Source organism: Notamacropus eugenii, chromosome 1, assembly GCF_028372415.1.
Source record: "Notamacropus eugenii isolate mMacEug1 chromosome 1, mMacEug1.pri_v2, whole genome shotgun sequence".
Taxonomy (NCBI): domain Eukaryota; kingdom Metazoa; phylum Chordata; class Mammalia; order Diprotodontia; family Macropodidae; genus Notamacropus; species Notamacropus eugenii.
In genome coordinates this window covers 594,923,856-594,946,528 of record NC_092872.1, presented here as the reverse complement: position 1 = coordinate 594,946,528, position 22,673 = coordinate 594,923,856, and the positions used below count along the sequence as shown (strand labels likewise).

The following is a 22,673-nucleotide window of genomic DNA, read 5'->3' as shown; positions in this document are numbered from 1 at the left end:
ATAATTGCTAGATATGTAATTACGGCCCAGACACTAAACCTCCCCAAGCCTGATTCTTCATTTATCAGATGGGCATAATATGAACTGTGATACATATTTCACAGATTTGTTATAAGGATTCAATCCATAAGGAAATTAAAATGCTTTGTGAATCTTAAAGCATTATGTAAGCTATTGTTATTATTAAGAACATTGTTTTTTCAGAAATCTTAGCTTAAGGCTATATAGGACAATGTCACCCAGTGAGATGGTTTCTCCAAATAAGGCCTTCTAAAAACCAGACTCTTAGTTACATAACACTTCTAGAAACATAAATTTGTTGTGGTAGAGAGGTCTAGGTAAAAGACATGGAATTTGGAGTTAGAAGATTTAGGTTCAAATCCCAACTCTGCTTTTTATTTTCTGTATGGTTTTGAGAAAGTCATTTTTTTCCCTCTCTGGTCCTCAGTTTCCTCATTTGTTAAATGAGGAGGCTTGATAAAATAATTTTGAAGAATCTTCCCATCTCTAATTCTGTGATCCTCTCTAGCATATTAGAAGGTAAGCTCCTTGAGAGGAAGTATTGTTCCACTATTTGCATTTATGTCTGCAGGGCTTAGGACAGTCCCTGGAATTTATTAGGTGCTTAATAAATGCCTGTCTGACTTGTTGATTGGCAACCTTTTGGTAAGGGATATTTTCTTTCAGGACTCAGAAACATGAGGCAAGGAGCCAGTCTCAAGCCATCACAAGGAACTACAGCATTTCTGCACACAGCCATTCTTATTTTAATTCAAAGAACATTTAAAGTTCTTCATATGTATAAGGCATTGTACAAGAAAAAGGCAATACAGAGACAAAATGAATTGTAGATTTAGAAATAGTCCTAACCTTTGTGGAGATTATCTTACGGAAGTATGGGAGGAGGGATATAGTATGTACACAGAGAATTTAATAAAAAGGGGGGATGAGAGAGAGAGACAATAACCATGAAAACTAGAATGAAAATGAATATGCTAATAATAGGGATGAGGAAAGTTTCTTCTCAATAACTGGAAAACTTTCAGAAGATTCAAGGAAACTCCTGGCAAATCTAGATAAACGAGAAAGTTCAATATATGAATATGACCAATTCTCAGAAAGTGTGACCCAGAAAATGAAAAACTGACAAAACAATCAGGAGGTGCTTACTAGCTGTTACAGAAGGGTCTCTTGGAGGGGGGGGCAGCTTCAAACAGTAAAACTCCCCAAACAAGTATATTTGCTTACAGATCATTAGAGAAATGTAAAACTAAAATATTAGTGGCCATTGTTAGCTTAAGAGGCATCACAAATTAAAGGAAAGCAACCCTGCAGTTATGGACTCAAGCCAATATGATTAAATTTTGATTGCACGAAGTAGGGCTAGGGGAGAGTAATGGTGAGAACTTTGCCTTCCTTTTAGCTTGTGTTAGATACCTTTGGCAGTACAAAAATAGACAACTACTTCTGATTTATTTCTTAATATATCTGATACAACTTGACCTATGTATTGGGAAACGATCCTCAAATAAGACTCACAAGCACAAAGGACATATTCATTCTATAGATGACCATCAGACTAATTTTCATGAGATAATGTGATCAGTGAATCATCTTTGTCTCCCAAAGTCTTCAGTTATTCTCTCATTGTCTATTAGATTAAGGCAGCTGAGTGTCACAGTGGATAGGACTCTAGACTTAGAGTCAAGAAGACCTGAGTTCAAATTTGGCCTTAAACATTTATTTATTGGCTGTGCAATCTTAAGCAAGTCACTTAACTTCTCCATGCCTCAGTTTCCACACCTATAAAATGGGGATAATAACAGCACCTTCTTCCAAGGGTTGTTGTGAGGATCAAATAAGATAATATTGGTAGCGTGTTTTGCAAACTTTAGTGTTATATAAATGCTAACTATTATCACTAAGTCCAATCTTTTTTGCCTAGAATTAAAAGCTGTCTCTAATCTGGTCTCAACTTCCACTAGATTTGGAATCTGAGGAACTGGGTTTGAATTGCCATTCTGCAGGACCTTGAGGAAATCAGCTAACTCTCCGTGCATCAGTTTCCTCATCCATTACATGACAGAATTACACTGGGTAGCCTCTAAGACCTCTTCCAATTCTAAATTTACAATCCTATGATCTTGTCTTGCTAGACTTTATTTTACACAGCTCTGTATAAGCCCTTGGCTCCAACCAGTGGGCTCTTCTTCATTGTCTCCAGGATATTTTTGTACCTCTCTATGTTTTTCACACATAATAATTCATTATTCTACTTTTCTATAATGTCTTCTATCTCAGCTGTGAAGATCCAAATCCTATCTTCTCTTTAAAACTCAGCTTGTGTTGCCTGGTTTCATGAAGCCTTCCCAGATGCTAGTTCAATGTGATCTCTTTCTTCTCTGTATTAGAGGTATAACTAAGTTGGGGTGACTGGAGTTTTGTTTCAAGGTGCTAATATTTTGTGTGTATGTGTGTATGTACTCTGGATGGATATGATTTTTCTCTATGACAACTCCAGGGTCCCTTTGCAGTAGTATTCTTCTCTTAGGGTCTCCTATTCCACACCCCTTGTTAGAGCTGCTCCTTTTCCTGATATAACTGTGGCTGGAATCAGATTATTTTTGTTTATGGCTGACTCTTCCGCTCTCCCCTCAACTGATTATGTCCTACTTTCAAGAATTCCTAGCTAGATCTCTACTGTGAACTCACTGAATTTAGATCAAGCCACTCATTTGGTCAGGAATCAAGTGCTGCCTTGTGGCCAATCTTCTCTGTTGTCTCCTATTATCATTTAATGCATACGTTTACATCTTGCTTTTCCATTCAGGATTGTGGGCAGTAGTCATCATGTGTTAGACTTCTTTGTATCCCCCAAAGTACCTGGCACATAGTAGGTGCTCAGAAAAGGTATATTCATTGCTTAATGAGCTTACCTCCCTTTTATAGGTGGAAATAGTGAATCAAGGATTCAGAGGTAGAGATGAAAACATGACCTAGACTCTGAAAACTGAATGTTCTTGTGCTTTGTGCCAGAATTCTTACTTCTGTATTCCTATCATTAGAGGCATTCACAGCAGAAATATATTTTTCTCCCATTAAATGTACTGTCCCTTAAAGAGCTACTGATTCTGTGGTCCCTAATAATCAGTATTACAAAGAACATTACCATGATATAGGAATGTCCTGAAAGCACTAGGGGAGATAGCCTTAACAAAGACCTAGAATGTAAAAATGCCTTAGATATTGGTTATTTGTATTTTTTTTTAGCTCTGACTTTTGTAGAAAAATCAATCCCTTTGACTATTTCACCACAAGGCATTATCTCTCTTATCCATCTATGTATGACTCATATTATTACAATTCAGCCTGAGTTTTCATCTCCATTTTTTATAGTACATTACTAGAATGCACAAATGAAAAAAAATATCTTAAGCACTTATGAATTGCTGGGGATACAAGAAAGAAAAGTAGAGAAAATTCCTGCTCTCAAGGAACAGAAATTCTAACAGGGGACAAAATACATATAGGAAATTTCAGCTAGAAGCGTGAGGAAGAGGTCTCGTGGTCCTCAGAAAAGCAGATGGAAACATATCGTCTTGAATGTCATTACCACTGATAAAATCACATTTTCTCTGATGTTGAACCACTGGACAGTGCTGAGAACCTTGGCAGAGAGAGACCTCTACTAAATTTATATCCTTCAAACAAAATACTTATTTTATAGATTCCAAGAAAGTTAGACCTCAGAGACACTTTTTACCCTCATATTGACTATTGTCACCAACCTATTATCAGTGAGTTAACACATCACAGATTTAGACTTGGTACTTAAAGGTCATTTTACTGCTTTTTATGAACTTGGGCCTCAGTTTCCTCATATGTTCTGAATTCAGAAATTAATCTAATTTTATAGATGCATAAGTTGGGTCCCAGAAAGATTCTAATGAACTAGATGTCTTCTAAGGACCTTTTTAGCACTGAATTTAAAGAACTATATAGTACTATGACCTAGTCCCATCACTCCATTTTATACCTGAAGACACTGAAGTCCAGAGGGATTCAATGATTTGCTCAAAGCCACAGAGGAGGTAGTTAAGCTATGATTCAAACTTAGGTTCTTCGGCTAGAAATCTGATACCCTTTCCACTGTATTACAGAACCTCCATTTTACATTTGAGGGAAATGAGGTTCTACCCTCTCTAATGCTAGTTATACAAAAGGCAACCATTAGATTTGTCTGCTCATTTGAAAAAGGAGAAATGTAGCATCACTGGTCAGAATTCCTAAGTAGTTCCCTCCAAAAGTACTTTTCCTCTTTATTTCATAGACTTTAAATCATAATAATTAGAGGTTTTTTGGCTCTTAGAAGTATATGGGTGATCTTAAAACCACATGTGCTGTTTTGACAATTCCAACTGAATGACCAGAGTGACCAAATTATGTTCCTCTGCCACTAAAAATATGCATATGTACTTGTTATCCAATTTATCTTGGATTTCTGTCTTTGTTATGTCATCTTGCTGGACTACTTATAAACTGATGGATTTGAAAAGGATATATTTTAATTTGTGGGTGTGATGCTCTGTTGAATACTTTCATTTTCCTACTCAGATTAAAGAATGGAGGGAGCATTGGCCTTGGACCTGGAAGCCAAGTCAATAGTAGGCTGAGGTAAGTGAGGTACTTGCCTTAGGGACACAGAAAATATACAAAATTTGCAACTACCCTAGCATGTTGTGCCTTTAGATTAGGAGAGCACAATTTTACATTTTTTGCTTCAGGTATAAGCTTAGTTAGTTATGGTGCTAGCCAGTGACTTGGATTTGGTTCTTCGATCCAGTGCTTTCTGCAACAATTAGTGACTGTGTAAATTTGGGAAAAGTCATTTTAAGCATTGTGGATCTCAATTTGGGAACTGGGAATAATAGTGTTTCCACCATCATTTTTACAAGTGCTTAATCCATAAAGTAATATAAAAGTTTAAGTGGTAAGAAAGGATGTCATCATGGAAAAGCATTATTGAAGAAGGGAGGATATGTGTTGAAGTGGTGAAAGTGAGGGATAACTGGTAGAATTTTTGTGTATTCCATTGATTTTCTCATGATGTAAAGAAAAAGCAAGAAATGTGCATCAAAGTATGATGAGCAGAGCCTCTTGGGTGAATTTATAGGAGGATTTGGACTAGATTTATATTGGATGGACAAGTAGAGATGGACTGTACCACTTGAGGGAAGTATTCACACCAATGATGAACATTCTCACACATGCTCATACTCTTCACATCCCAGTGAGTATGAACTCCTGTAGCTCATCATCTATATACCCTACCATCCAATTCCTCATTTCCATTCTCCTCAACTTTCCCGTTTCAAAGTTTCATCCTAACTTCACCTAGCCCTTCTGCTATGCTCTCTGGAATGCTTTTTTTCCATAGGCAATGAATTTGCCTTCACTTAAAATCTTTTCCTGTCCTACTCCTTCAGTCTTCTAGCAATTATTGAAACCTACCTCACCTCAGATGACACATTCTCCTTGGCCACCATTTCCAGTACTGGCTGCACCTTCACTCATTCTCCTTGGTTGAGATTTGGGAGTTGGAATGCTTCTTGCTCCCCATTATCATTTCCTGGTTCTCCCCCTTCCTCCATCATTCTACAAAGTCTCTTCTTTTGAGGTTCATGCTATTCATATCTACTACCTAATCAAAATCCTGACAACTGTTGTTTACAGACCCTCATGTCACACTCCTTACTTTCCTCAATGAGTCTGATACCTGACTCACTCTCTTCCCCAACTCCTGTCCTTCAACATATATACATGTGGATTCTCCCTCAAATACCCTAACTACTCTGTTCTTCATCCTACTCACCTCCCCTAATCTATTCTTCCAACCTACCTCAGTCACACACAAAGATGGTCATACCTTTTATTTTGTCCTCACCCACAGATCATCAAGAATTCTGAGATACCCTTATCCTACCATAGTTGATTGGCTTTTCACTTTTTCCTCTGCCTTCCCTTACATAACCCTACTCTTCATCTGCACCATGACCTCTAATCCCTTGACCCTTCAGTTCTCTCCCAGGCCATCTCCCCTGCATTAGCCACTATTGCATCTTCTCCCCATTTTGACCCTTTGGTGAACCAATTTAACCTTATACAATCCTCTTATGAATCATTAGGCCCTGTATATTGCCAATTAAGCCTAGCCAAGCCTCAGCTTGGATCTCTTCCATCATTAATCACCTTTTCTTCTACACACATGCTGCTTAATAAAGGTGGAGAAAATTAAGCAACCATTCTGACTGGGTTCCCTATAAATTTATGTTACACAACCTCACTGCTGCTAGGCAATCCTATCGTACCTTCCTTATCAATTCACTATCCCACTCTCCATAGCAGCTATTCCAAACCTTTTCATCCCTCCTTACACCTTCCATGTATGGCTTTCCTTTCTCCCACTCACTCAGCTGAGAACCTTGCCTTATGTTTTACAGAAAAAAATGAGGCCATTTGATGCATTCTTCATCTTCTCTCCTCTTCCTCATCTCCTATCACTCATACGTTTTGGTTTTTTTTTTGCCACATTTTCCTCCTTTACCCCTGTCTCACATGATGAACTGGGCTTCCTGCTTACCAGGGCTAACCCCTTTACTTATTCAAGTGATCCCATTCCATCCTATCTCTTCCAACAGATTGTCCTCTCTGTTATCCCCACTCTTTAACTTATTTTTAATTTCCCTCTCTACTGACTCATTCCCTACTGCCTATAAACATACTCACATCTCCCCTATTCCGAAGAAGTCCTCACTTGACCCTTCCATCCCTGCTAACTGTCATCATATATCTTTTCTGCTCTTTGTAGCTAAACTCCTCAAAAAGGCCATCTACAAGAGATGCATCCATCTTCTTTCCTCTTCCACTCTTCTTAAACCCTTAAAGTAAAGCTTCTATTCTTATCATTCCAGTGAAACTGCTGTCTCCAAAGTTACTAATGATCTCTTAGTTGCTAAGTACAGTGGTCTTTTTCTCGATCCTTATTCTCCTTGACCTCTCTGTAGTCTTTTTTACTGTCAATCACTCTTTCCTCTTGGATGCTCTTTAAAAAAAAATTATTTTAAACTTAAATACAAAAACTGAAATACACAATAAGAAAAGTATAACCTAAATATTAAAACAAATACAAAATAAGAAAAGGAAATAAAGCATTGCTATGTGCACAGCAGAACTTAGGACAGGATTCAAAATAAACAGCAATAAATTTCCATTTCAAGAAAGTCTATGTAATAAATACTACTCATGTTCAGAGCTGTTCATCTTTTCTTTGCTTCCTTGTAAGTTTTCTTCTGTTTTCTGCTGTATACTTTTTATTTTGTTCTTTTTTTCCCTTCCTCCTCCCTCCCCTCCCCCAAGAAGGTATAATTAAGTGTGAATGTATACACACATATGTATATACATATACAAATATACACACATGTATACATATATACACACAAAGATATGCATGCGTACATGCATACTGATGTACACTTATGTATACATATGCATACTTAGATATCTATAATCATATTCATATATAGACATATACATTCATATACAGTTATGCAAGACCTTACTATATTTAATTGTCCTCTGTTTCTCTGAGGGTGGATAACCTCTTCCTTCATAAGTCTGAGTCTTTCCATATTTTTCTAAGTCCATCAACTCTTCATTTCCTACACCACAGCAACATTCCATCCTGATCTTGTCTAGTTATTTTAAAGAGTCTAAAACAATATTGATTAATATGACTGACATACAGTATAGTTTCCCTATTTTCTCCTATGATTAAATCTATTTTAGCTTTGACTTTGTCTGAGATCATGATTACTATCCCTGGTTTTTTCCCTAATAAATTCTACTCCTGATCTTTATTTTATGTTTGTTTGTATCTCTTATTTTCTATCCCTCCTGACTCCTCTACTTTACTTCTACCCACTGCATTGCTCCCTTATTATTTAACCTACCCCCTCATCCAATAATCCCTCCATTATCCTCCCATTCCATTAATCTAAACACCCTTCTATTGCTCACCCTCCATCCCAACCCCTCACCTCCCCTCTAAAAATTTATACCTTCACTGGCTTCCCCTTGGCCAATTCTAATTTTCAAGGAGTCATTTTGTTCTTTAAGATTCTGTATCCCCTTTTCTAGTTGGTTAACTTTCTTTTCATAATCTCTTTGTTTTTCTTGAATTGTTATTTAAAAAAGAAAATCTTCCTCAATCTCTCTCATTTGATTTTTAAAGTCTTTTTAAAGTTCTATGAATTCTTTTTGGCAGGTGACCATTTGATTTTACTCTTTGGGGTAGGAGAGGCTTTTATTGCTTCAGTATCTTCTTCTGAAGATGGACCCTGCTCTTCTCTATTCCCACATTACCTTTTTATGATTGGATTCTTTCTCCTTTGCCTGTTCATTTTTTTTTTTTTAATTTGTAGCAGCTTATTTTTTGTAATCACCTCTAGTCCTGGCCTCTGGCCTCAGATCCTCCTTCAGTTCTCTTTAGCTGGAACCAAAACTAAGAATTCCACCTTCCTGTTAAGTGTCCACAGCCAGTGGTGTCCCAACCCACTGTTTCTATGCTTATTGGGTATGGGCAGCTTCCTTCTCATCCAGGGTCCCATATCTTCCAGCAGCACAACTAGGGGTGCCATTCCTTATCAGCAGAGGTTCCCTCAATCTTCCCCAGCCTAGCACTTTAATACTGTCCAGGAAGTAAAAGTTCCTGTGACTGGGACTGAGGCCACCTCCCTACCTAGTTAGGGCTCACTGCTTGTTTTTGAGGAACTAGCCTGGAGTGTTTACTCTTCATGGGGACCAAACCTTGTCCTGGGATTTTTCTTCATATCTTCTCTCATTGTCACTGGAGGACAACTGCTCTGCCGCAACTCTTGGTTATTTTTGGTGTTCTATGTTTGCCTGGAGGTATTATTTTGTCTTGCTTGTGGAGGAAATCTGGAGAGCTTGGAATTTTCTGACCTGCTTTGCCATCTTCCCAGAATCCTTTCTCTTGGATACTTTGCTCTCTAGGTTTTGGGGACACTAATTTTTCTTGGTTCTCCTCCTACCTATCTTATTGTTCCTTCTTTGTTTACAATACTGGACCCTTCTTCAGATCATACCTCTAACTATAGGTATCCCTCAGTGTTCTGTCCTGGGTCCTCTTTTCTCTTTCTACACTATTTCACTTGGTGATCTCATCAGCTCTTATGGATTTAATTATCATCTCTATGCTGATGATTCTCAAATTTACCTCTCTTGCCCCAATCTCTTTGTGGACCTCCAACTTCACATCTTCAACTGCCTTTCAGACATCTCAAACTGGATGTCCAGTGGACATCTTAAACACCCCACATCCAAAACAGAATTCATTATCTTTCCCCTTAAATCTTTCCCCCTCCCCTACCTTCTCTATTACTATGGAAAGCAACACCATCCTCCCGGTCCCTCAGAATCCCAATCTAGAAGTCATCTTGGATTCTCACTCTCTCTCACCCTCCATATCCAAGGTTAATAAAGTCTATGTTTCACCTTTGCAGCATGTCTACTATATGAATCCTTCCTCTGGTACTGCCATCACTCTACAGTAGGCCCTTATCACCTCATGCCTGGATTATTGCAATAGCTTGCTGGTGAGTCAGCCTACTTCAAATCTCTCCTCGCTCCATTTTCTATGCAACCACTAAAGTGATTTTCCTAAAGTGCAAGCCCAGTCATGTTACTCTCTACTAGCCCTACTCAATAAAATATGGTGACTTCCTATTGCCTCTCTAGGAGCAAATATAAAATGTTCTGTTTGGCATTCAAAGCCCTTTCATCTAGTGGCATTGGCCTCCTGGGTATTTACCATACCTGAGGTGCTACCTGGCTTCTTTTAAGCTCCAACTAAAATCCCACATTTTACAATAAACCTTCCCTAATCCCTCTTAATTCCAATATCTTCCATCTATTAATTATCTCCTATATGTCCTACATATATAGCTTGCTTGCATATATTTTTCCATGAAATCTCCCTCACTAGATTATAAGCTCCTTGAAGGCAAGGACTGTCTTTTATCTTTTTTTTTTTTTTTTTTTTGGTATTTACAGTGTCTGGCACAAAAGTAGGTGCTTAATAAATGTTTACTGACTGAGTGATGATAGGATAAGTTGTGGAAAGCTAGGTAGTGACCCAGAATTTAAACTGAATCTGACATAAAAACTATTGAAAACATCAAAAGATTACTCTGTGAAGTGAAGGTAAGTCTTTCCTTTCTAAGGAATACGTCTATATGATGGGAATGTCCCCATCACTAACAAATTCTTTTTTTATGTCAATGGGTATGTGATCTCATCACAATGCACTTTCCCTGTTCAACAGTGGAGATCCCAATTCATTCACCCACGCTCATCCCGTGTAAGTATTGTCCATGTCCTCCTTTAAAACCTCCATAGAGATATAGCTGATGTGCCCAAAACCTTCTGGGCCTTTTTAATTTTTCAGGGATACTAGTGCAACCCCCAGACTAATGCTGTTATTTCTCACTCTTACTATAATTGGCTTATCTCAATCAATCAACAGACCAACAAGCTTATTAAATGTCTACTTAAACCAGGTACCATACTAAGCACTGGGGTTCCAAAAGAAAAGAGAAAGAGTTGGAGTTGCTTACTCAAGGAACTTAGATTCTAATGGGAGATGCAACATGTCCATACATATCTAAGCATGTATCAGGGAGTCAGAAAGCAGGTACAAGTTAAACTTGGAAGGGCAGACACTAGACTAAGAAACTCTCTCTTAGAAGGTTCCACATCCGCTGTCTTGAAGAAAACCAGAGATATCCAGAAGTGGAGGTAAGATAGAAGAGAATACTAGACATGGGGGAAGGCCATGGAAATGAGAAAGGGAATGTTATTTTTAAGGAACACTAAGTAGACCATGGCTGGACCATAGATATTGTAGAGAGTAGAGAATGTATAAGAATATGAGAAAGGTAGGAAGGTTGTGAAGAGTTTTAAATACCAAGCAGAGGAGTCTATATGTAAAACTCTGGGACTCAGTGGGTGGGTAGGGGGTGTCCTCTTTCTACCAAGGAATGCCTATGCTGATCTTAGTGACTGAGTTTTGATCTGGGAGAGCATGAGGTTAAAAAAAAAAGTGTGCATGCGTGCGTGCGTGTGTGTGTGTGTCTGTAGAATTAGTCTTTTCTTTTACTCTTTGACTCATTGTGTCTCCCCTGCAAAGATAACTGGTGAAAATCTCTTTGATTCCACTTCTTGCCCACATGCTATCACAGATAACATGGGGCACCCAGCTTATACCTATATGTTTCTCCATTGCCTTTTAGGTCACTTTTGGTTTTAGTTGTATGGAAATTATAAATTTGTCCTTGCTAAGTAGATACACCCAAGTGATCCTCTTTAACCAATTCATCCACAGTAGAGAAATGGTCCTTCCTCTTTAGAATACATTTTTTTCTTCTTACATTTCATTTTGTCCACCACAGCCCTCTCATAACATCTTATGAGTTACAGATAGATAATTTTCCCTGGGAGCCCCCAATAGTTTTGTTTCTTCCCTTAAACTTTTCACTTCCAATGCAACACTGTCAGATACAACTTTCCTGGTTGAGATTTATAATTCCTGTTAGTAAGAAGAACATGAAAACAACAATCATCTGATTAAATGAACCACAATATTTTCTGCAAAATATACAATTACTTACAACACATTGTACAGATGGACTAAATTAAGGCTGTGTGATACATTGACAAAAGCTAGCAGAACTGGATTGGATGGTAAATGCTTCTGAGGCATAACATGGCTTTCTTCACAAAGCATGAAGAAATCTTTAATTGCATCCTCTTGCTTATTCTGCAGACTGTTTCTAAGATAGCTTTGCTTTGCAAAATGAAACCATTTTAGTATGTCAGAAAATAGCATCAAGTCCTAACCTGTCAGTTGTTTCATTGATTTACAAGCCTGATTGAAAGCTGCCGGAAAACTGACCGTGGGGAATAGTCATGACAGGTAATTACCCAGAGTGTCTAACAAAATTAGCAGCAACATGGCTGGGAAGTCCAGTGCTCTCTCTATGCTCGTCTGTATTTTTTAGATTGATAGTCCCCAGTGAACTTTCCCCAAATGAAGAAACAGCAAGGTCCAAAGGAAAGAGCATGGGTTCTGGAGTCAGAAGACCTGGGTTCAAGTCTCACCTCTCATGCTTGCTACCATAGGCCAGTCACTTTACTTTCCTGGATCTCAGTTTCCTCATGTGTAAAATGCAAGGGATGGACTAAATGGCCCTGAAATTGTATGGATGGCAAGCTCATTGAAGACTGCCTTCAGTGATCTGTGTGTCTGATTTCCAAAGGTTTATAGCTAGGGAGATCTTACTCAAGTTTCAAAGCTGGTAACCCTGTATTTCTTTAGTCCTGAGACCTCTGTTAGGATTTTAATTTAAAAATGGATTGTATATGACTCTAATTATGCCATTCTAATTTTGGGAAGAAAGAGCTAGGGATCTCTTTCTTTAGAGAAAAAGAGTGGAAGCCAAGCTATTACCATGAATTTTTGCAAATGGAGGTGGGATGAACTTGCTGAGGATTTGTGAGGGACATTAGTTGTTTGTAAGTATGCCCCATAAAAGGTGTGGCTTGGATTCCTTTGCCTAATGGTTGCATAACACTGCCCCAGTCAACTTCAGCTGTGCCAGGAGGAGTCGATCATCCTCTAAAGAATCTGACTCATGTTCCAACAACATAACTGGTAATACCCGTCTTGAAACATGAACCATTGGGAGGAGCCTGAGGCAGGGAGAAGCGATAGGTAGGAAAGTGGCAGTAGGGGAAGATGAGGCTTGGGAGGTAGAGTATACAATGGTGACAAGACCTTGTGGAGAATGGCCTCAGGACACACAAGGGAGCAGGTACAGCCACCCATGGCCAGTAGAGGACCCTAAGACAGTCAGTAGGTCAGGAGCTAACTGGAGAGGAAACATTCTCCCCTATCCCATGTGTGTTTTTAAGACAAAGGTCTGCCCTAGGTGGGAAACATAATATTTGATTTCTTCAAAGCATTAAAAAGCTTTGTGCTATATCTAAGCCATGGGGCTAATACCTGAATTACCCCTTTTGTAATATTTTCACCTTTAAAAATGAGAAAGGTTAGAACAAAAAGTTGCATGGTGGTAAACATTTTATTGTTACGTGGAGCAAATTTCGTAAGTGATCACCTGCTAGTACTGAGATTCATTGTACTTTATCCCTGGTTTGACTGGTCCTGTGATAGCAGACATAGCCTGCCAATAGATTGATTCTATCTTGTGCTTTGTTGGCATAGTTTTTGGGAACTCAGGGTCACTTGTGTACCATCAAAGATTGGGAGAGGGAATAATGCTTTATTGCTATACATTACACAGTCTCTGAAGACTTAAAACTGTGAGTAACCCAAAAGACAAATGAGAGGCTAAAGTTGAGTATAAATAGGCTGTAGTCTACAGTGATTTTCAGAGAAGAAATGGCATAAAAAGACATGCTCAGGGACATGCATGATTGGAAAAGGAGGCTGATCAGTCATGTGGCAAAAGTGAAGGATAAAAGATGGATAACCTGAGAGTTATCCTGATACCCGAGAGATACTAGAAAGTCTAGTTGAAGGTCTCTAAGGCATTGGATAAATCCTTTATAGAGAATTTATAGAAGGACCTGGATGAGTAGCACAGGATGAGAAGATATGGATGGATGAGTTTCCATCTGTGCTGGTGGATGGAATACACCCATTGAAGATATATCTGCTGAAATATTAAAATCTTAATAGAGAAATTTTGGTTAATTTCACATGAAGAAACAGCACTGAAAGAACTGCAGAATCTTAGAGTTGGATGTGGGGCAACTAGGTAGTGTAATGGATAGAGTACAGGGTCTAGAGTTAGGGAGACCTGAGTTCAAATCCTGCCTCACACACGTACTAGCTGTGTGACCCTAGACAAGTCATTTAACTCTCCTTCAGCTTCCTCATCTGCAAAATGATCTGGAGAAGGGAATGGCAAACTACTCCAGTCTCTTTGCTAAGAAAACTCTAAATGGGGTCATGAAGAGTTGGACATGACTGAAAAAGGCATCAATAATGACAAAGATTTGGGTGGTATAGAGATCACCTAGTCAAGCCTACCTTCCAATGCAGGGATCCCTTCCACAGCGTTCCTGACAAATGGATGCCAAATCTGTGCTCAAATTTTTAGTGATGGGGAGCTCAGTATTTAAGGAGTAAGTCTCTTCCATTCTGATACATCTCTTAACTATTAGTAAATTTTTTAAGCATTAAGCCAAAATTCATCTACCTGTGGCTTCTACCCTGTTGGTTCTAGTTCATCCCTGTAGAGTAAGATCAGCCTTTCAAATATTTGAAAGATGATATCGTGAACCTATAAGAATATGGATATCTTTTGTTTAACTTTTTCTGAACTCAAGGTGACCTTTGTATTGGAATGAATTCTTTTGATTTTGAGAGGATGAGAAGTTCTGTGACCCTACTTGTCTTTCTTTATCATCCCATGGTTGGGGTTGGAGTAGGAGGGGGAGGTTAGATATCTAGATATTTATCAAATTAAATTGTGAGTCCACAGTCTAATGGGGGAAACAAATAGACAAATATGTACAAGCATGGGTATATGTGCAGGATAAATAGGAAATAATTAAAAGAAAGGCACTAGAATTATGAGTGGTTGGGAAAGGCTTCCTGTAGAAGTTGGGATTTTAGTTGGGACTAGGAAGTCAAGGAAGGAAGTGGGTAGAGATGAGGAGGGAGAACATTTTAGGTATGGAGGACAGTCAGAAAAAATGCCTGGAATAAGTTTGGCATTAGAATGATTAACCAAGTGTTTTTAGTCCTGAAAATAAAATACTGTTCTTTCTCCAGGGCCACAAAAGTCTTTCAATGGTGAAACACTGGTGGAAACAGTGAAACAGGAAACAGTGGTGCCACTCCCAGGCCATGGAAAATCCGGATGTCCAGGCTAGGCCTAGGGAATCATTAGGATAGATGGGAAAATTTAAGGCTGTTCCATCTAAGATGGGGTAGATTTCTTTCTGCATTTCTAACAGCCTTACTCTAATGTATTATTTCTGAATTTGTGTTCTCTTTTTCCTTGGGAATGGAGCCCTAGAAAATTCATTCTTATGTTTAGAAATAGGAAGAAAGGGAAATAGGTGTTTAAAAATGGATATCCTTGGAATCAGGAAAAACATGAATTCAGATAGACTCTCTGACATTTACCAGATGGATTACTAGAGATAAATTGCTTAATTTCTCTGAGCCTCAGTTTTTTCATCTACAAAATGAGTATATTGCCTGTAGTCTCATAGGATTGAGGTGAAGCTCCCAGAATATATAATTTACAAACTTTAGAGTGCAGTGTAGATGTTTCTTACTATGATCATCATTGTCTTCATCATTATTACAGCCAGCATCATCCAGAGACATAAAAATGGCCAGGGTGAATGGACACTGACAGGTCAAGCATATGGACATTTAGGAGGTGCCAACTATGGACCGGGAGTTAGCCTTTGGAGGTGCAGATCTTTGAACACAATATACATTAAAGCACCAGTATTCCACCTAATGAATTAAGTAGAATTACTGTGGAATACAAAAAGACACCAGTGAAAAATCCCACTGATATTAATAAAATAATGTTATATAATTCACTAAATTCATTAAAATAATGATATGTAATATAAAAAAATATATAAGATATGTAATTCATTAATATATAATAATAATATAATAATTATAACAATAGCTAGTATTTCTATAGCATCTTAAAGTTGGCAAAGCACTTTACTTATTTGGTAGGTGCTTTGTGAGGTAGGTGCTATGTTTATCACTATTTTATAGATGAGGAGACTGACTCCCAAAGAGGTTAGTGTCTTCTCTAGGCTCACATAGCTGTTAATTGTCTGAAGCAGCAGTTATATACAGGAGGGGTAGCTATTGTCCTGGAATGCTGATGAGTTCAGGAAGGCTGAATCCTGGCATTCTCCATGTCCCCTTCACTCCTCCCCCTTCAAGTTTTCTCTTTTCTAATCCAAACAACTCTCATTTCCTTCAATTACAACATGGTTTCTAGACCCTTCACCTTCCTAGCTACACCCCATCTTGAACACACATGCCAGTTTGCCAATGTCTTTCTAAAATGTGTTGCCAAGAACCGAATATAATATTTCATATGTGGCCCTTCAATTTTATTTTTTGATTTCCTAAGACAACAACCTTTCTTCATGGATTCATTTCTTTAGTTTCAAGCTTCTTACCATAAAGTAGGAGTTCTTAACATTTTCAGTGTCATGGCTCTGTTTGACAGTCAGGTAAAGCCTGTGGACCTTTTCTGAGAATAATGATTTTAGATGTATAAAATAATCTACATTGGATTACAGAGGGATCCAATTAGATTGAAATACAGTTGTATATGGATATATGTATATGTACACATGCACATGCATATGTACACATGGATATATTTATATACACATGTGTATGCATGTACACGCATACGCATAAAATAAGTTCAGGTATCCCAGGATAAGAACCCATGCCAAAAAGGATATTTTAAACAATAGCTATAGAGAAGATTCACTCACCTGTGAATTGTTAGTACAAATGAAAGAAACTACATACCTGTGAATTGTTAGAAATCACCCTTGCATGGAATGTTATCGAAAGTTCTTCAATAGGGAGTCGAAAAAAAAAAAGAGGACATGTACAAACCCAGATTCTGTGTACCACCAAAAAGTCATGGAGAATGCTACTTACATATGAGCCATAATCCACTGCCAGGGTCTGCAGAGCCCACGGGAGGCCCAGGCCAATCAGAATGTCAAACACATTACTTCCGATGGAGTTGGATACAGCCATGTCACCCATCCCTGGAAGAACAAGAGATGACATGTCATCAGGGATGAGAGGGATTTCAGTAGGCCCCTGAGGCTTCAAAACAACAGACCATCCATGGAGTTTCTTTGTAAGTTGGGTTTTTATTTTTATTTTATTTTATTTTTTTCAAAGTATCTTCTCACATGGAGGCAGTAACACCAATAGCAAGAAAATGAATGAAATTCACATTCTTTCCTTCACATTTCCTAAGCAAACAAGTACCAGGTTCTGATGCTATTTTATTTGCATTGTCCTCAAACTTAATTTAATTCTAGGCTTTTTATGATCTATGTGATATAGGTTCTCTCATGATCTACAAATATTTTCTAGATTTATTTCTATTACCTTAGAGATGATTTCTCTCTCCTTCCAGGGCCCAATCTATTTAAAGACATCTTTCACATCCCCTGAGAAATATAAACAAAAACTTCCCACATCTAAATATTACTGGCATTACCAGTATTTTCATTTGCCAAAAGTTATTAGATATACCAGAAGGTTATAAAGCAATCTTAGAAAACAAATGGGGAGGGAAGAGGAATCCAAAGAATTTTTTTTATAAAAAAGCATCTTAAGGGGGCCTGAATTCATCCATATTAGCTGCCTATGCGCTTTTCTTTGAAACTAACTATTTCTATTGCTTTTCAAATCCTCACACATTTCTTGTTCTAGAGAAAATTAGGTAACAGAGTGGGTAGAGTGCTGAGCATGGAATCGGGAAGACTTCATTCTGTCCCTTCTCAGACACTTACTATCTGAGCAATTGTATGGAAGTTACTTGGTCTTTCCATGCCTCACTTTGCTCATCTGGAAAACTGGTACAATAACTTCTACCACACAGGGTTGTAAAGATCATATGACTCTGTGTGTGTGTGTGTGTGTGTGTGTGTGATGGTACTGTCAGTTCTTAATTGGGTGATATTTCTACTGATTAACACTTATATACAATGGTATACTTTATTTTAGGGAAGAGACACTTTCCTAAAAAGTTGTATGTAAACTGAATTTCTGCAAACTGTTATATTTTAAGTGCATTAAGGTAGTTCATTACATAAATGTAGTGTAAATCCTCCCATGAAATTAAGGAATTGTTCCTTAGTTTATCTTTTAGCACATACAGATGAGCGAATGATGATGAGCGAACAATTTGCCAAGTTTAGTCACTGAAGGGTTCTTGGAGGGGGCAAATGTAATCTGTGTTTTGTAGCACATTTTAAAAGCCAGTATGTAGGAACAAGTCTCATCTGAAGGGAAAGTAAAAACCATTGATCTGGTAGCTTTCTGTGTCCCAAAGTTCGAAAGCATCTCTGGGGATTCTACCTAGAGAGGTACTCTTCCTTCTCTAAGAGTAAAATCCTATGTCTAGTTATAATTTGCCTTTTTTTTTTGGAAAGCATCTTCCCCATTAACATTGGATTTATCTGACCTATGTTCTCATTCAAGGCAGTTTGCTTAGAACTCACAACCTTTATTACAAGTAGAGTCTTGTGAGATTTCTCTCCTCCCTTCTCCCTCCCCTTTTCCTCCTTCCTTTCCTGTCCTTCCTTCCTTCCTCTTTCCCTTTTTCCTTTCCTCTTTCCATTTTCCTTACTTCCCTCCTTCCTTCCTTTCCTCCCTCCTTCCTTCCCTACCTTGTCTTGCAACAATGAGGCTGGCCATACAATCAGGCACACTTGTCCCAGCTGCCAGAAATGTGATCCCCATGATCACATCAGGAATACCTAAAGTGTAGCCAATGATTGTAACCTGCAAGGAGGGAAAATGTATTGTTAGGAGAAGTTTAGGAGAGCCTGCATCAACAAAGAAAAGGAAGACTTTTGTCTGTATCTGGATTAGTCTTTCTGGAAGATTGAACTTACATCATTTCTCAGTTCTATGGTGATACATAAGGGATGGAAGCAAGATGTTAAATTTTCCAAGGATGTGGGATCATGGAAAACTCACAGTATACCCAACCTGTATGCTACTGCTACAAGGGCTACCTAGAATGTAGGATAGGAATTGATAAGCAGTGAAAAAGAGATGTTGTTTTCTCTCCCATGCCACCCAGCTCCCCCATATTTTCAAATCACTCCATATCCTTGTCTGTCTGTCTGTCTGTCTGTCTGTCTATCTATCTGTCTGTCTGTCTATCTATCTATCTATCTATCTATCATCTATCTATCTATCTATCTATCTATCTATCTATCTATCTATCTATCTATCTATCTACCTATCTATCATCTATCTCCTTATTTATTTATTTTGTCTTGAAGCTTACTAGTGTGTAGATAGGCAGGTTAGGTCCTTGTCATTTTAAAGATGGAAATACAGAATAGCAAACTATCAGAGCAAAAGGCATTTCATCAGCTGTTTTATCTATTCACATCTAAATAGGAATTGACCCTAGTAAGCCACTTCTTGGTTACTGGAGACAATTTACATAGAAGAGATTTCAGCTTTGAGGAATGGCAATAGGTGGTATCCGGGACATTTCAAAACATTGCCAAAAATTAAGTGGCAAATGTACTTATCCCCAAAGGATAGACAGGGGAACTGAGGTAGAGAACAGTCAGGTGAGGCAACACCACAGCATATACCAGGGTAAAATTCAGATGAGATCATAAGACCAAAGCTTTAAAGAGGGAAAGAACTTTATAGACCATTGAGGAGTTCAGTTTCTTCATTTTAGATAGTGCAATGGATACATCCCTGAGCCTGGTATCAGGGAGACCTGAGTTCAAATCTGGCCTCCAACACATATTAAGTATGTGACTCTATACAAGTCACTTAACTTCTGTTTGCCTCACTTTCCTCATCTGTAAAATGGGGATTATAATAGCACTCACCTCTCAGAGTTTTTGTAAAGGTCAAATGAGATGACTGATGAGAGTTTAACACAGTGCCTGCCACATAGTAAGCAATCCAAAAATGTTTTATATATATATATATATATATATATATATATATATATATATATATATATATATATATATATATATATATATATATATATATACACACACATATATATGTACATATATACACATATTTTATCTATTTTTTCATTTATTTACTAATTATTACATATGAAGAAAATGAGGCCCAGAGAGGTTAAATGAATTGTTAGGGTCACACATCTATTAAGTGTCTGAGGCAGGATTTGAATCCAGCTTTTCCTGACTCCAACTCCAATGACTTATCCACTAAATAGGAATCCAGGCAAATTCATTGTGACTGACTGCATGTTCTAGTTTGGGAGAAGTGGACTTGAACAGCTGAAACTGGCTAGGTCATTTTAGGATAGCACTTGACTTTCCCCACCCTCTATGAAATTACAAGAAATGCAAACCACATGTTGTAAGTAGCACAATTCTGTGTAGTTCCTGGTGCACTAGCGTCTGGAAGCCTAGAGAGGCATATATGTATGTACAAAAGCCTAACTACTCTCTGAAAGCAGTTTGAGAGAATTGTTATTTTCCTGTTGAGAGAATTGGGAGAGTTTAGTTAAAGTCCTTTGGGATACCTTGGCTGCTCTCCTTTTAAAACCAAAGAACATGTACAGTTTTCCCATTTAATGCTGAATGGCACTTGGTATGGACTTGGGGCTCTCTGTGAATGCTTGCATTCTCCAAGGAGGAAAGAAATATATTTGATTCATATTTAGTGGCTCTGAAAAGCCTTTTGTGAAAATGGAGTTTGGTTTTGTTGGCCTAACTACAAATGCCCTGGCTAAAAGTGACCCTGTTGGCCAAACCTTGCTTTTTCCTTCTAACCCTCAACTTATTCCCTGTAGCTGTCTGGTTTGGCTCAGTTGCTCTTGGACTAAAAAGGAAATGCTATTCAAGTTGCATGCTCACTGTTATTGCTGATCCAGAAAAGTCTCAATTATCTAGCAGCTAATTATCCAAGTGGCCTGGGCCAGTTCCCTATTTTTCAAGGCTCATTAGCACCTCAGCTGGAGGAAGAAGGAAATGGAATGCTTAAGATAGGAAATCAAAGGAGGATCAGTTTAATATCCTTATTTGTCTTTCTGCCTCTATATTAAGAGAGGACAGGAGACAAACTGTTGGAGATACTTATTACCTCCATTATAAACAGATAAGTCATTTTTGAGCATCAGTATTAAAATTCACATTCATCATTATCTATCAAATTATATACACTCAGAATTTAATTATCTATATGCATCCAGAAATACTAAATAGCAGACACATGCTAGGTTAATTGAGGCTTGTGAATTTAATAATTCAATTCAGCAAACATCTATCAAGTACCCACTATATGCAGAGTACTGTGCTAGATGCTGTGGGACACAAAAATACATAACCCCTGAGACCTGTTGGATATAAGGTGAATTTTAGCGTGTGTAAGGTAGATTTGCTATTCTTTCTTAGAGTTTAGTTTTCCAGGATCCATGGCCATAACAGTCTCTTGCTCCCCGGTATATGATATGAGTTCTCATGATTATGGTTCAAGACATCTCCACCATGCTTGCACAGCATTATATAATGGTAAATAATATAAACATTTGTGCTTAAATTGTGAATATTCACTGTGAAATCTGCAGTGAGATATAGGGATGAGGTGATGTAAACTTGGGAGGCTGTTGCTGGCAATGTGCCTTCTGTCTGTTGGCCTATAAAGCAAGTGGGCACTGGTCAGTGAGTGGGGAACCCTTAGGGTTGAATGCACACTGGAATGCTGTATGTACCTCAGGTGGTCCCCATCAAGGCTTAGGAGGAATCTGTGTTTCCCTCAACTGGCCCCCATTGAGACATAGATGTAGTTGCCCCCCTTCTCCAACGCCCTTGTGAGAAGGGCAATTAGGTGGTGCTGAAGGAGCTGGTGCTCCCATTACCAGCAACCCTCTTGTGACAAGACTAGACTAGAATATAGTAAGATTATTAACCCCTCCAAAGCTGTCTTTCTGAATGACCACATCAAGAGTAGAACTGTACTAGCAGCCCTCTCCTGTGCTAGCGTTATCTGTCTTACACCTGTGCTCATGGCATTTGTAATATTTCACACACATGTTAACTAGATTAGGTGCTTTTCCATAGAAATATTGACTTTTAGGGCCAGAAGGGATAATAGGGTCTTTACAATCATTGTGGTGCAGTGGAAAGAATGCTGGACAGAAGAATGAGATGACCTGAGTTCAAATATGAGCTTTTTAAAAAGGCTGTGTGACTGAGTAAATCATTAACCTCTCCACATCCCAGTTTTCTCATCTATAAAATGAAAGAGTTGAACTAGGTGAACTCTGGAGTTCCTTCTTTCTGGCTCTATATCTATGATCTCTTCATTTTGTAAATAAGGGGCCCAGAGAGATGAAACAGCTTGCTTTATCCACAGTCACACAGAGAACCAGGGGAAGAGGAAGGATCAGATCTCAAATCCTCCAAGGAAAGCCCAATTTTCTAAATTGCTTTGGGTTTCAGGGCTTTTTAGATATAGCTGCAGCCATTAATCTTGTCCACCCCCAAGAGGTAGTGAGAAGTTGTCTGAAGAGTTTCAGGACTGGACAGGGCTTGAATACTGGACATTTGGTGCGACACTCACCATCCAAACCATCATATAGGAGAAGGCTGCAATCCACAGGGTAGAGGAGGCGAATGTCACCATAAACCACTTCTCCCATCGTGGTTTGTTGCAGTTGGGGACAGTGAAGTATAAGACCAAACTCAGGGGCCAGGTGAACAACCACTTCACTATTTCCAATTTGCCAGCTGGAGAA

General features: G+C 38.3%; 1 protein-coding gene across 2 annotated transcripts in view; it reads right to left on the bottom strand.

Annotated features, from left to right (window-relative positions):
• SLC24A3 (solute carrier family 24 member 3) overlaps positions 1 to 22,673 on the bottom strand; it is a 769,449-nt gene that overhangs the window by 40,867 nt on the left and 705,909 nt on the right. For both annotated transcript variants that reach the window (XM_072634553.1, XM_072634554.1), the window contains exons 13-15: positions 22,499 to 22,665; positions 18,586 to 18,700; positions 16,835 to 16,947 (exon numbers count right to left, since the gene is read on the bottom strand). In XM_072634553.1, coding sequence (XP_072490654.1) covers positions 16,835 to 16,947; positions 18,586 to 18,700; positions 22,499 to 22,665 — 395 coding nt within the window. The remainder of the gene's footprint in view (positions 1 to 16,834; positions 16,948 to 18,585; positions 18,701 to 22,498; positions 22,666 to 22,673) is intronic.